The 14377-nt window shown below is 42.6% G+C and overlaps 2 protein-coding genes across 3 annotated transcripts in view; both read right to left on the bottom strand.

The window, feature by feature from the left end:
• Positions 1–573: 573 nt before the first annotated feature.
• adprhl1 (ADP-ribosylhydrolase like 1) lies at positions 574–8972 on the bottom strand. The gene is made up of 8 exons (XM_005724186.1): positions 8297–8972; positions 6926–7090; positions 5553–5678; positions 5225–5365; positions 5001–5128; positions 4775–4907; positions 4525–4690; positions 574–3157 (listed from the first exon to the last, which is right to left on the bottom strand). Exons 1-8 carry the CDS (start codon positions 8508–8510, stop codon positions 1081–1083), a joined length of 3150 nt encoding a protein of 1049 aa, XP_005724243.1. The 5' UTR covers positions 8511–8972; the 3' UTR covers positions 574–1080.
• A 914-nt stretch (positions 8973–9886) lies between these two features.
• Positions 9887–14377, bottom strand: part of dcun1d2b (DCN1, defective in cullin neddylation 1, domain containing 2b) — a 7189-nt gene continuing 2698 nt past the window's right edge. For both annotated transcript variants that reach the window (XM_005724191.1, XM_005724190.1), the window contains exons 2-7: positions 14004–14220; positions 13762–13930; positions 13474–13604; positions 13306–13388; positions 12910–13006; positions 9887–12367 (exon numbers count right to left, since the gene is read on the bottom strand). In XM_005724191.1, the coding sequence (XP_005724248.1) occupies positions 12288–12367; positions 12910–13006; positions 13306–13388; positions 13474–13604; positions 13762–13930; positions 14004–14178 (735 nt within the window). In that variant the 5' untranslated portion in view covers positions 14179–14220 and the 3' untranslated portion in view covers positions 9887–12287. The remainder of the gene's footprint in view (positions 12368–12909; positions 13007–13305; positions 13389–13473; positions 13605–13761; positions 13931–14003; positions 14221–14377) is intronic.

Consider the following 14377-nt stretch of genomic DNA (forward strand, 5'->3'; position numbering starts at 1 on the left):
GGACATCACATTTTTGGACGTCTAGACCAAAATACTCTCTACAAGGGCCTGATATGCACTTAGGAGGACATTATGCCACTGTTCTATCAACATCTGAAACGAATCTCCTCATATGTGGATCTCATTTTTCTCAAAAACAAATTCTGGTAATTCTTTGTTTTTACATTCTTTAGGTCCCAATCAGCCCAAATAGCAATGAGAAATTAAAAATGCATGCCATAAAAGAGTTTGGGTCTGAGGAGGTTAAAGAACACTTTGCCCATTTTTCTAAAATAATATAAATACAAAACTTTACAAACATGTCACCTACCTGGCTAACAGATTTGGACAACACTTTTGCCCCCCTCTGTCTCAGTTATACTCAACAATCTATACAAATAAATGAATATTATTAAGATGCACTATTAAGGTTCTAAGAACTTCATTAACCCAGTCAGCTGTATTTTGCTGTCGGTGACCTGAATGACACACATATGAAAATGGAAAATTTAGATTTTTAGAGTTCTGCTCCTGTCCTGTTTTGCATTTATTTAGAAAAAAAGAAATGAACAACCTAGATTCACTAACATATAATACTGTGTTGTTTCATTTTATTCATGGACAAATAGAAGGGATATTGCATTAAAGGGGTATTGCATGTAAAATATGTAGATAGAATACAGTTAAACTTAAACAGCAGTGTGTACTGTACAGTTCCTGAACATTTCATTGAGCACATTTACAGTAAATTCAGTCAGACCACAGCTTCAGAAAGAAAAGCAGTTTAAAGACAAATGAGTGTAACATCAGTGTTGTTTGTCTGCGCACAGAGTTAAATGGCAACAACTCAACCATGACACACATTTGGTCTATCAGTAAAAATGTTAGTATTCTTAGGAGGGATATTGTATGTTGTAATATACCATAAATATGACAGAAGATACCCAACGGCACTAGACTTTGACTTTTTCCTAGTTTGTATGAGCCTGTGGATTGCAGCTAATTTGCTGTTTATAATATTAATTGAATAATACTAGTTGCCTGTTGGTTCATCTGTAAGTCAGTATTGTCAGGGCAAACTGAAAACATGAATTTATCAGTCTAGAAAGTGAAGGTGTCAGTAAATCGTATAACTTTGGGTTTATATGTTTGCTTGACTGATGGATCCCCGTAGTTGATTGTCGTGTACTTCGGTCTCTGCTCTGCATCCTCTCTCTTGTGTTGAGGTAAAGTTACAGCAGAGACCTGACTGTCTTCAAACGTTTCCTTACTGGCAGCATCTTCTAAAAGTCGAACGCTCTGCATCGTACTTGTGCCTTTACTGTCCACTGGTTTTGCTGCTTTTGTTTCCTCTTCGACCTCCCCGTCTCTTTCTTGTGATTCACCCTCTGCTGCTGTTCCTCTTCTGTGTGTATGGAGGCTGATGCCATTACGCAGGCTTGGGTTAGTGTCTTGAAAGTTCTCCAGCGTCTTTAGCGCAGTGCTAAGAGCAGCCAAAGACGTATCAGATTGCGTTGGTGGAAGTGGATCGATAGGATTTATGATTTGTGGGGGCAGAGCTAATTGAGAGGAGGGATTATTCTGATCGGGACCTTGTTGATAACCAAAACTGTAAACACGTGGGATGACATACCTGGGCAACCTGCTTTGAACTGCCATAGGTCTTCGGGGATTTGCTTCTATGTTGTGATTGGTGTCGATGTGTGCGTGTGTAGAAAATTCCTTCATACTGGGTTTTGCATTGCCTTTGGTTATAGCAGTGGAGGATTCACCTGCAGCTGATTCACTGAGAGACTGTTGCACATCTCCACCAGGACTAGCTGTTGTTATCCTCGCTGTCTTGTCCTGTTTTGGGCATTCTGAACTATTTGGACTGATTTCCTGCTTTAACTGCTCGAAAGAGGAATCTACACACATGGACCACACAGGAGAGCAGGTCCTGATTGTCACCACATGCCACTTGAGTGGAAACTCTACCTGAGGCAAGAGCCTGTAAGGTTCTGGGAACGACCACTCTGTCACAGAAGCTGAACAGAGCAGCTCTACATGTGCATATTTTAGTCTGTTGTTGCTACAATGTTCTTCATCATCACATTCTTCCTGTTGGACGCTGAAATCATAAGCTTGAGCCTTCACATGTTTTAATGAGCAGCAAACCTCATCATCTAAGCTCTTCTCTCCCATTTGCTCTGCCGTCAAATCTTTTCTGTCACCCGAGTGTGAGTGTACCCGATCTTTCCTGTCATCCTGCACATTTCTAATTTCATCTTCTTTCGGCTCCGGCCCGAGAAGAATTTGATTCCCTGTGTTTGGTTTGTGGACACTTTGGACGCCCTCCTGTTCTCTTTCAAGAGAAGCTACCTTGTCTTTTACATTAACTGCCACTTTGACTCCTTGAGAACTCCTTTCATGAGAAATCTTTAAATCACTTCCCTGACACACAGTGGCCATGGTCTCGAACTTCTCCATAATGGAAGATAAGAGGATCCCTCTTCCAATGAATCTTGGTTTGACCGGCTGTTTATTCAGCACTTTCTGCTCTTTTTGCTCAGCCATGGCAAACTTGGCCACCATATCCTTCACGCCGCCTTCTTTCTTCCGTTGTCTTTTGGCTCGTTCCCTCTTCTGCATGCCATCCTCGCTGTCTCGGCTCATGTTACCCAGCAATCCTCTACTGCAGGGGAGAGTTCCCACCTCCCTCTGATGGGTGATGGGAGGTTTGGGTGTGGATCTTATGAATTTGGACTGGAGCAGCTGGAATGTGGTAAGGCGTCGGGGTATTAAGTCTCCTGCTGTATGATTTCCTTTGTTTCTTTGCGTCTCCACCCAGCGCTTTTCCGAGAGGTTTGAACTTGTCTCAGCAGTTTTCCCTCTGGTTATTTTTTCCGGTTCAGGCAGGTGAACAATTTCACAGTTTCTCTGAATTTGAGTCATTTTCACTGAAGACTCATTTCCTGGTTCAGAACGATGTTTGTTTCTTGCGTTTCTTTGTGATATATTATCTACATCTGGCTTTTCCGAGTTTCTATTTCTGGTGATCCACTTGGGCAGATCCTGTGTCAGGTATTGCAGGAGACTCTCGAGAATCCCACGGAGCACCGGACGGCATTTTGGATCTCTAATCAACTTCTTCAACATACTGGCATCCGGGATGTTAGCAGTTTTCTGAGAGTTTTGTCTACAGAGAATAGAGGACATGTAAAACCACCACTATTGTTTAAGCGCAGTCGTTACAGCAGAGAAGGGGAGACATTAGAGTTAGCTTTAAGGGAGTAATCGCCAGAATAAGTGCTTTAGAACTGCATGTCTTTGATTTCATGTTTTATTTCACCAGCAAGCAAAAGAAACCAACAACAAAAAAAACAATACTTTTGCTGTAAATGGGAGTTCCAGCAGTCATTTTAACCCCGTAGCAAAATGTCCAGGCTGGTAGCAAAGCAGCATGAATTAGATAATTAGTTCAGGAAACTGTGAGGGCGATTTGTGTAACAAGAAGGAAGTCTGATAGAATTATGAAGCTGTGCATCAAATTAAGGCGACAAAGAGAGCTGGGCACTTTACGTGTGATATAACTACACTTTAATTGTCACGTCATTTTAATATTAACTGTGTAGAGGTGCTTTGACAATGTGCTGCTGACAAGAGCATCAATAATAATCACGGTATTAGAACACAAAATGAATATTCTATGACTTAAAAACGTTAAAATCATCCCAACCACATCTCACATGCGCTAAAAATACATTTAATCTGGACTAAAAAGTACATAGTTCATGTTAAAGCAGGTTATAAAATAACCTTTTTTCCCCCACTGCTCTGTCATTTCAGTATAATTGAGGCATGTCATTAGTCGTTAGTATGTGAGGTACTAGAGTGCTGTGAAAAGAATATTTGCTCCCTTGTGACCTCCTGGATGACTCGTTGATGCGCTCTTGGAGTAATTTTGGTAGGCCGGCCATTTCTGGGAAGGTTCGCCACTGTTCCAAGTTTTTTCCATTTGCCGATAATGGCTCAAAGCTTGTTTCGTTGGGATCCTAAAGCTTTAAGCTTTGTAACCCTTTCCAGACTGATAGAAGTCTCTCAGCTATTTCTTTAGTGTTGCTTTCTGAGATCTTTTAGCCTACTTCACTTTCTCAGACAGGTTCTATTTAAGTCATTTTTTAACAGGTCTGCCAGTAATCATGCCTGTGGTTAATTATGATTCAACAAGGGGCCCAAATACTTTTTCACACAGGGGAAGCGTCAAATACTTTTCCATGGCACTTAAGGTGTTGCATTACCATCAACTGAATATTAGACTGACAGATAACAGACAATCCCACACAAAGCATTCCTCTCAGCTTTGTACGCTGGATAGTGTGACCCATAATAAAAGGTTATTCATGACAGATCTGCAACTAGATCTGTACATACTGATCCAAGGAAAACCAAGGATAGCACGACAAAAGTAGTAAGGAGGAAGCAGGCTACAACTTAAAACTACTAGAGTGATGTGCAGAGTCGCTGCTAGCCAGCAGAGTTCAGGCCAGTGAATATCAGGATTACTTGTCTATGCATTTCTCTGCAGATGATGCCTTGAACAGCGCCTCTCCCAGCTCCTCCAGGCGTTCTCTTTTGTCCACATCCTGGTGCAGACCTGGGGGAACCTGGCTCAGGCCGTGCAGGAGGCCATAAAGACATCCCGCAATCAGGCCCGTGGCTTCACTCTCACCTATAATTAAGTTACAAAGAGTATGAGTTACACTAAATATCACTTTCATAGCACTGTGAAGGACCTCAGAGCTGTAGCTCACACCTCCGTGGAACATGGCTCGTTTGCACAGCTCAGCCCAGTCACTTCCTGCGGCCAGAAGAGCGTCATAGGCAATCATGGGGGCATCGTGGCCTCTCCGGCCTGCGCGGCCCTCTGAACTCCAACGCTTGTACATCTGTACTGACAGAAAAACAGAGTTAACGGGCATGCAACATGCCTGTTAGGAACTATCATCTATTGGCATGAAATTCTGAAAGAAAAGCCTTACTTTGTCTGTTTCTTCAGCATCATAGCGATCAGGGAACAAAGCTTTGTTGTGTCCCTCCTTATCAATCTCTCGCTCTTCAAGGTAAAACTGCCACTTGGCCTCAAAGTAGAACCAGTTTTCCTGATACTCTGCATTAGAATACACATTCACACATCAACTTTCACAGACATTTGTGCACATATTAAATGCTTTTTCTTTCATACCACAGACAGGCCCGGCCTAACCTGCCATGTGCCGTATGGTTTTCCTGCAGTACTCCGCAGCTCGTGGGATGACCTTCAAGAGCTCACGACCCCATGTCACAAGAGGTTTTCCCTGGATGGCGTAGGATGCAAATAGTGCCGTTGTCAGGGAACCTAGAAAGCCTGAAGCCACAAATGAGATCACAAGACACTTCGCCTGATCAGTCTGCTGATAGCTCAGGCTCACCAGTTACATCCATAATAAATTTGTGTTCTTGCTGCTAAAATAGAAATACTACGCAGTCAAACAGCAGCTTAATTATCTGCCTGTGACAGATTTCTTAGGATTAGAAGCTGTTAACATCGTCACCTGTAGGGTGGTTGTGAGTCATTCTTCCAGCTTCAATGCTGACCTCCACCAAGCTATCTAATCTCTCTGGTTGCCAGTATCTCATGCCCACACACATGGCCTTGGAAGCTGCACCGAACCCAGACCCTGAACATGGAGACATGTATCCAGATACACGTTTCTGTACTGTATCAACCACTGTGGTCAGAAGTTTACGTACATAAGCTCATCATGGGTATGAATGTCATGGTACTTTGAGGCTTTTAAGGATTTCTTTGAACTGTTCTTTGTCCAAGGTCAAATGATTGTACAGCATGTTTACTAACTTTAAAAAAAAACTGGGTGCACAAGTTTGGACAAAAACCAAAATAAATTCAATCTACACAGGGTCAAATATATATAAATACACCCCCACTAATATTTTGTTAAGTGTCCCTTAGCGAGTTGCATCTCAACAAGTTTTTGGCAGCCGTCAACAAACTTCTGGCATATTTGTGTCTGAATATTTGACCACTCTTATTGGCAGAATTCATTTAACTGTGCAAGATGTTGATTTTAGGTGAAGTTGAAGAATTTGGAGGTAGTTCTCCTTCGTTCATCCACTTTGTGCAATGTACTATTATTCCTGGGAGGAACAGCTCCAGAGCATGATGCTACCACCACCATGCCTGACAGTTGGTACAGTGTTCTTACATTTGTCCTTGTCATTGTGGTCAAATAAAACTTTTCTCCAGAAGAGATTTAGCTTGTCTATGTGGACAGCTGCATATTTTAGTCCAGCTTAAAGGTGTTGGTTTTGGAGAAGGCACTTCTTTCTTGGTCTGCACCCTTTCGATCACAGGCGATGTAAAACTGGCTTCGCTGTGGATGACGAAGCTGGTGTTCCAGCAGTTTTCTGTATCTGCTAGGCTCGAGCCTTGGTGGTTCCTTGTATTTACATACAGTTGCTTGAACTGATGATCCTAGATTCTGCAGTTTGTTTTAGAAATATCTCCAAGAGACCTTTTCAGCTTGTATAAATCTTCAGTTCCCCCCTTTAATATCTTCACTGAGTTCCTTGGAGTTCCCCATTGTTTTGAGTATTGGTCAATCCAGTGAGTCCTGTCAAATAAATCCTTTTTATTCTCACAAAGAGAAACTACCTGTTACAGTCAACCATGATCACTAGCAAGAAGTTAATAGACCTTGTCAAGTTTAAAGACATAAGTGAGCCTGTATGTATACTTTTGACCCTGTGTGAATTACAGAAAATAAATTCAAACTTACAGTCATTCCAACCTGGAACATTAGAACAAGAAATTATTACAAATCCATGATGACTGCATGTGAACCGTATGTGATCATGAACTCTAAAATACAATTTACATATATATATATTTAAAATCTCCAGTGACCTTTTTCATTGAAAGGTGTGTGCCAGGCAAGCAGAAAGTTGTAAGGTTTGAGATGAGCACAGTTCTCCACTGTGGCGGGATCAGGGACTCGGCCCTGGAGAGACACCACGGCTTCAACGTAGAGACGCACCAGCTCTCTGTACAGGTCCTCCAGACACCAGTAATCTGGAAACACACACACACACACACACAAACCCCCGAGTCAAAGTCATTCATGCCTGGCGTGGAAGACGAGCTGAGTGGTGCTTTGATGAGCTAAATTTAGCCTCAGCCTGCCACACTGCTGATTAGCAGCGGCGTGCATGGAGTCACTTCCACACACTATGAGGTCAACTGGGAGCCACAAGCAGAGCCCGCAGACAGTGTGCTAGAATCTGTGGACTGTACATGTGTGAGTGTGTGGATTAGAGAGTGTCCGTGTGGACAGAGAAGAACCACCTTTTAGTCAGTGATTCATAACTTGTGATGAAGGACTCAGACCTTCACTCATAAAGAAGTCTGTCCACTCCAATGCATGTGTGGAAAGAAGGTGCTGGGAAAATATGAACTATTTTCTTTCAGATTTAATTTTTACTCACTGCTTTAAAGAAGACTGTGTAATGTAATTACTTTAATGAGTAATAATTGCTGTAACATTTGCTTTTACTTTGTCCCAGTAAGTCCAGTGACAGGGCAAACACTGAGAAGCGCAGCATACATTACACTCCATGTGCTCTTATCTGGCTGCTGTGTGTATGTGTGCATAAGTGCATATGTGCAGGCATGTTGGATTGTTGCTAAATAGAGCTTGCTAATCTCAAAATATGTCATCACCATTCTTTCTCAGGACCACTGTCACTGGCTTTGAGCCGCATCTGCAGGCACACATGATACCAGCAGATTACGGAGGAGTCAGGCCTGCTATTGTTCCCAACAGCGGAGCAGAGGACAGGCTTTTCCAAAGTAGTCTATTTTGGACTCTTCTGTCCTGGAAACTTCGAGCCACGTTGCGGGAGCTCAAGAGGGCATTTGGGTGAGGGCCTGCATAGTAAGGTTCCCGTTAAGACTTTTGTCTTTGATCCCCCTGTGGCAGAGATGGATCAGGGTATGTGAGGTTTTGTCATTCAGTTTTGATTTGCCAAAACGTGATTAGCAGCTTCCTTTGCCCGTATAGAAGCAGCTATTCTGGTCCCTCTGAGCACAGAGAGATTAGAGCCAGTCTGAACAGGCCAGATGCTACGTGTCTATTTTTGCATCAAATCAGGGTTGCGTCCGTGAACACAAAAAGACGGACCATTATTGGTTTTCTGTGAAGTTGGGTGTAAAATATGTGTTTTTATCTTGATCAGAATCACAATCATAAATCCTAATTGTCATTAATCCCAAACGTACCTGTTACAAGTGCTTCTGCTGTGGTCATGTGCATCAGCGCAGCATCACTTAGGGGCCAGTTATCAGGATCCAGTTTTAGGGCCGCCAGTCCCCCCAGAGAGGCCAGTTCCTCTTGGATTATCTTTCCCGAGGTGCACCTTTCCCAACGGCCCTTTCTGTAGCCCAAGGCATCTCCTGCAGCACTTAAAACCATGGCTGCCTTGAATTTCTCCATGCTGCTTTTTGATCTGGGTCCTTTTAGGTGTACTTTACTACCTCAAAAAACAAGAAACAGATCAAACTTTCTTCCCCCAAAACATCCTAAAGAAGTTCAAAAAGCTTCTCCAGCTCTCGAGGTTTTTGTCAAAACTCCCATTTTCCTTTGTTCGTGACACATCAGAGCTCTACTGCCTTCCCCATCCTCGCAGCTCTCTTGTAGTTTCTCATTAGTTTCTAGCAGACAAACTCTTAAGGGCGGGCAAACACGAAAGCATCGTGTTATCAGCCTCAGCTTCATTGAGCTGGGCGGTGGTGAGTGATCAGGTGTCTCCTAAAAAGGCAATCCCCCCGGTACCAAAGCCGAAAAGCTGGGTGGCTTGGTGTGGAATGGTAACAGGGGCCGGACACACTGGAGAGGATGCTAATGTGCTGTGGGCTCGAGTGCAAGCTTGTCAGCTGGTGCTGGACCTTGTTGAGAATCCTCCTGTCCCATGAGAGAGGAGTAAGAGGGGAGCATCAGTGACCCCCTGATACCATATAAGCTCAAGAGCTCAACACTTTAATCCCTCCTTCAGTGTTTTAAGCATCTTTATTCATCACCTCCTCTGACATCAGCAGCTGATCTATGCTTCAGTTATGTGCACTGGTAGAGACCTGTTCTCAGTTTCTTTAATCCCTACTTGGTTGACTGCAAATTACACAAATGTGCCACACCCAACCCTTATTTACATTCATCAGCTGCCCTTATTATTATACTCAGAGTAACACTAGACAGAGCATCACCAGAAGAACAATGACCATGATGATATACAGCAGGAATGCAAGTTGATAAGAGGCAACTGTTAACAAGTAGCCATTTTACATACACTCAAACATGATGGGCAACTCGTCCTCAGCAGGAGGATGTTTTCTCCCCTCCCATTTCCTGCTGATTTTTTTTTAAAACATCTCTGAAATCACTGTGCTGGGTTTGTGTTAAGTGCAACTGGACATAAACAACTTTTATATAACACAAATGTATCATTATTATTATTATTATTATTATAAATTGGTATGTGTTGTTCAATATGAGCTGAAAGAACTTAAAAAAAAAAAAAAGTAAAACAAAGAGGCATGGGATCATTTCACAGTGGGGTCATCGGATAGTTTGTCCAGCAGAGGGCACTCCGACTCCTCTCCAGCACATTACCAATGACATAATTTTCCCTTTTTCAATAAAACTTCAATGTTCATACTTCTCAAGCATTTTGCCCATCACCATCTAGCTGTTTGAAAACTCTGAGGGGTAAATATACAAAGGTCACTGGATCAAGGCAACTGTAGTTAATTAAAACTAAACTAAAATCAGAAACTACAAATAGTTGTGAAAAAAACCCACCTTTTACAAGATTGTTAAAAACAACATGCTTTATTGACAACGTTTATCAAGAAAACAATGTTCGGTATGCTTTTGCAGCAGAAACATTACTCTGTAAATACCTGTTTTCTTGCCAGCAAAAATAACACTGTCTTAAAGACCATGACCACGTGCGACTAGAAACAGCCGATCGCACATTCGACAACTAAAAATGCACTGAATGTAACAGAACACTAAATACTGGAAGTTGTTTTGTCACTCCTGAACCACAGGTGTTAGATAACAGCCACCCTGGCTGACGGTGGCGATGCTGACAGGACGGAAACTTTGTTATTAAAGCAACATGTCTAACTTAATTACAACGGCAAACACTGTGACGCAATAATCAGCCTGGAAGTGAACCCACAATCCAGTCCCGATTTACCTTGAACTTAAAAAAAAGAAAGAAAGAAAATGATACATTCACACACATACCACCGCAGTTTATGAGTGACTGTGTTTACATAAATATGAGCATTTCCAACCAGGTTGTCAAGTTATTTCCCCCTGTAAGTAGCTGCAGATGCAAGAGAATTACTATCTTTATTTCAGCACATGGTTTAACTGAAGTGACAACACATGACAGAACCAGAACTGACAAATACAGGAAGCCGCACAGCTCACCCTGACTGAGGAGAGGGTGACGGGGACCTGAGCTCTGGTACCTTCTGCCATACTCTGGGATGTAGAGTGTTTTAGGTACACTTAAAGAGAAACAGTTAATCCTATTAATAATGATAATAATAATAATAATAATAATAATAAGCATTGCTGCACTGATCTCTTAAGTGTTAAAAGGCTCAAGTCTTCATTAAACTACAGAAAAGTGAGAAATGCTATAGCCCACTGCCACCACTAGATGGCAGCCTGAGCAGTGTTCATGTTGTCCTATGTAATAAATTCAACCAAATCTATAAAAAGCAACCTTCAGCCATGTAAACAATCAGTTAAAATACTCCTTTCTGCGATGCACAACTTCATTATAAAAACGTTAGCACGTGAGAGAAACCTACTGCCACGAAACGCGAATAACTCCGATGCTCCACACAGTGCCGTCTGATTAAATAAAAACGTATAATCCTACAACAGAAAAAGTGTACTTCAGTGCAGTTTGTAGAGGTGACAAGTCATCCTCGCCGGGATGACAGGAAAGAGTCAGGGCGCCCCTCAGCTTCTCTCTGTGTTCGTACTTTTAATCGCTGCTAAAGTCAAGACATAAAACCAACAAGTGTAATGCTGCAGCATCCCAAATGCTGCTTTTGCACCAATCACAACAAAAAAAAGTGCCACGACCTGTTTTTGCTCTTCTAAAGCTCCTTTAGAAGAGCTTCAGGCCTGAGCGAGCCACAGAAGTCACAACAAAAATCTACCGGCCTCGTCAGTCTGAATACGAGCACATTAACTGACTGCTGCACTTCTCTCTGCCATCACCTGTGAGCTCCTCAGCTCACTTGAGAATGCCCCAAACAGCAGTAACATGTTTATCTCATCAACTTCATTTCCTTTTACGATGCTTTTTTTTTTTGGTAATTCCTAATTCAGAACACAGACGTCCCTCTCTGAGCCTCTGCAGGAGGTAGAGCTATCAGGAGCAGCACAGAAAGCCTGCAGTTAGTGACAGAGACAGACGTTCAGTGGGGTTTGTGTGATGAAATGAAAGTGACACCACTGTAACAGATCGATAAAGCCTTTGTGATTCTGCTGGTGCTCAACAAACGTGCTTCTCTACCTAGATCTCTGAACACAAGATGTGGAGTTTAAGGTGAATTATTCCAGCTTTTTACATATCAACAAAACCAAAGATATGTGGGATGGTATTGTAAATAAGGCAATATGCACAGACACACACACACAAACACACTCAAGCTCACTTCCTCTGTCTGCTCTCACTGTAACTTGGAGAGCAACACATTCGCAACATCCGTGAAAATAACCTTAATAGCACCACCCCCACTCACACACACACACATCATGGCACCACTCCACACTAGCTCACAAAACATGCAGAGTTTAACTTCCAACCGACTCTCTGGCTGTCACTGTACCGAGGCTGCTGGTTAGTGAGTCCACAGGTGTGGTTTTACACCTGTCGGTGAGAAGTTTGAGCATTTACATCCTCTTCACATTGCTGTTTGTGTCAGCAAACAACAACTAAAAAAAGAAAAAAAGTTCTCTTTCTGGCTGATTCCCGTCCTGCTTTCCATTTTAAAAGTTCGGGTCTCTCCCTTTCAGAGGCATCGTATGCAGTTGGAAGAACAATCCTAATGGAAAAAGCTGCAGTCAGGCTTAATTAGAAGTAGTCTCATTTTTGGCTCGTTTGTATCAAAAACCTCATTCAGGAAAAGAAAACAGGAAGAAATGCGAAACTCAATCCGCTGCATGAAGCCGGGACAAACATTATGTCACGTTGCGTTTGGTCCCCATCACAATCGGCCGAGCAAATTCCACAAAGTCGTCGATCAGGACGGGCCAGGCCCCTGAGGAGAGTGAGCAGAAGGGGAATATGTTAGAGGGAATATAAATAAACAAGATTTAAGTAGTGAAATCACGATTCAAGACATCAGAGATAAGAAAGTTAGATAAAAGGGTGGCCTTAAAGGAAGTGACTCTGCTGTAGATAGTTTTTAACGGCCTGCCAATTCTTTTGCCCGCCACTTGTCGACTTTCCTTCATTTTTTTTTTAGATTCACAACACACGCTATTGAGATATACCCAGTTCTTGCTAAGAGCTGTTTAGCTGCTGAAAAAATACAATTTTATACCTGTCAAACTGACTTATTGTTGGCCTTTATCATAGATTTAGCTTAAGAAATGTGAACTACTAGAAAATCTGGCTCATTTAAAGCAAAAGAAAGCAATTATTGGTGGCTCAAAGCATTTGCACAGTACTTCAAGTCACTTGTGCGCTGGCGTAGGGGCAGACAAAGAGACAACACCCTGAATTATTCGTATTTAATGTTACAACTGATGAGCTTTCAATGTGTTCACCGATCATCTTCATCCAGACTCGTTAGCTCACCTTCCTCATCATAGTTTGACATGTCGTCTGCAATCATATTGCCAAAGTCCAGGAGGAGGTTCCATGTGTCCCTGGGAATCGATCGTTTGTGATGCTCCTGAATGCAGCACAGCAAGAGGAAACGTTTGGAGTTTCATTGTGATCATAAAAAAATTTATTTATTTATTTTTTAAATTACAAAGGCAACAAACAAACAGCCTCAATTAAAGGTGACATAACTCTGAACTGTCAAAAATCAATGTGGGGGATTGGATTATTTCTTTTATATAGGTCAACAAGATGGACAAAGCATGCTTGAAATGCCAGGGAAATCGATTCATGCATGTCAGATACCCAAATGTCCCACTGATCCAAAAATGAAAAGAACGGGGAGACAACAGAACATCCCACACTCACCAGCAGGAAGCGGTTCCACAGATCCAGGAACTTGAACCGACCTGTGAGAACTAGATTCCAGTAAGCCACGGCCATCTCCAGGTCTAGAAAGCAGAAAATCTGTTTAAGGGTGGATGCGTCATGTTTTTGATTAAAAACAGTGTTTTCCCTACACACTGTCATTCTTACCTAACCCCTTCTGGCCTGGGTTCTTGGCAAAACTGAAGGTAAACTGGTAGAAGTCTTTGAACTTTCCTGAGTCTTTCAGCTCCTGCTCTAGTCTGGGAAGAATGGCCTTAAGCTTTTCAGGGCTGTCGCACCTGTAGGACATGATGATGATGTAAAGTCTGAAATATGAAACCTTAAATACTCGTATGACTCGTCTTACAGAGACAAACGGCACAGTACATACACTCATATGTCAGAAATGCAGTACAGTTAATCACAAAACAGATTTCAAAGCCAGTTACTGCTCACCCTAGCTCAGCCATGCCATCCAGGAACTCCTTCCTGCTGAACTCGCACTGCGTGGCTGCTCTGAACTTCCACGCCACCACCAGTATGCTCATGCTCGCCGGATCTAGAATCAGGTCATCGCAGAATTGCTGGATCCCGTCGATGCCTATCTTGTTCTCATCCTGGGGATCTACAACAAAAGCCGAAAATAATGAGCGCGACGGGATGAGCGGATCGCTCCGATTTCAATCCCTGACACCTGCCTTTGTATCTGTTGTAGAGCTGCTCCAGCTTCTTGCGGTCCACTGAGGTTTTCATGGATTCTTTGTAGTAGAGGTCTGGGTTCTGGAAGTAGTTGTCTGTGGCGACTTCTAGTTTCCAGTCATTCTGTGCCAGGCAGTACACAGCTGTCCTTTCGCCTGCCTGCGTGAAGGACATAAACTGCCGAACTTTGTCCTTCTGTGATGACTTCAGCTTGTGCTGGAAAGTAAGGAGGGATGCAGGTGAATGCAGGGGCCAAAATATAAATGAAATAGGAAAGAGTATCAAATGTGATAAGGTAAGATAGACACGGGTAGGGATGGGTATCGAAACCCGGTTCTTGTTGAGAACCGGTTCCCACTGTTTCAATTCCTTG

Source organism: Pundamilia nyererei, unplaced genomic scaffold (genome assembly GCF_000239375.1).
Source record: "Pundamilia nyererei isolate P.nyererei 1_Seehausen unplaced genomic scaffold, PunNye1.0 scaffold00011, whole genome shotgun sequence".
Classification (NCBI taxonomy): domain Eukaryota; kingdom Metazoa; phylum Chordata; class Actinopteri; order Cichliformes; family Cichlidae; genus Pundamilia; species Pundamilia nyererei.

Excerpts from the sequence above, each read along its gene's own strand:
- adprhl1 (XM_005724186.1), bottom strand. The coding sequence starts at position 8,510 with ATGGAGAAATTCAAGGCAGCCATGGTTTTAAGTGCTGCAGGAGATGCC. Across the intron at positions 5,129-5,224 it reads AACCATACGGCACATGGCAG|AGTATCAGGAAAACTGGTTC; the intron begins GTTAGGCCGGGC and ends ATTCTAATGCAG. Across the intron at positions 4,908-5,000 it reads ATGCTGAAGAAACAGACAAA|ATGTACAAGCGTTGGAGTTC; the intron begins GTAAGGCTTTTC and ends CTGTCAGTACAG.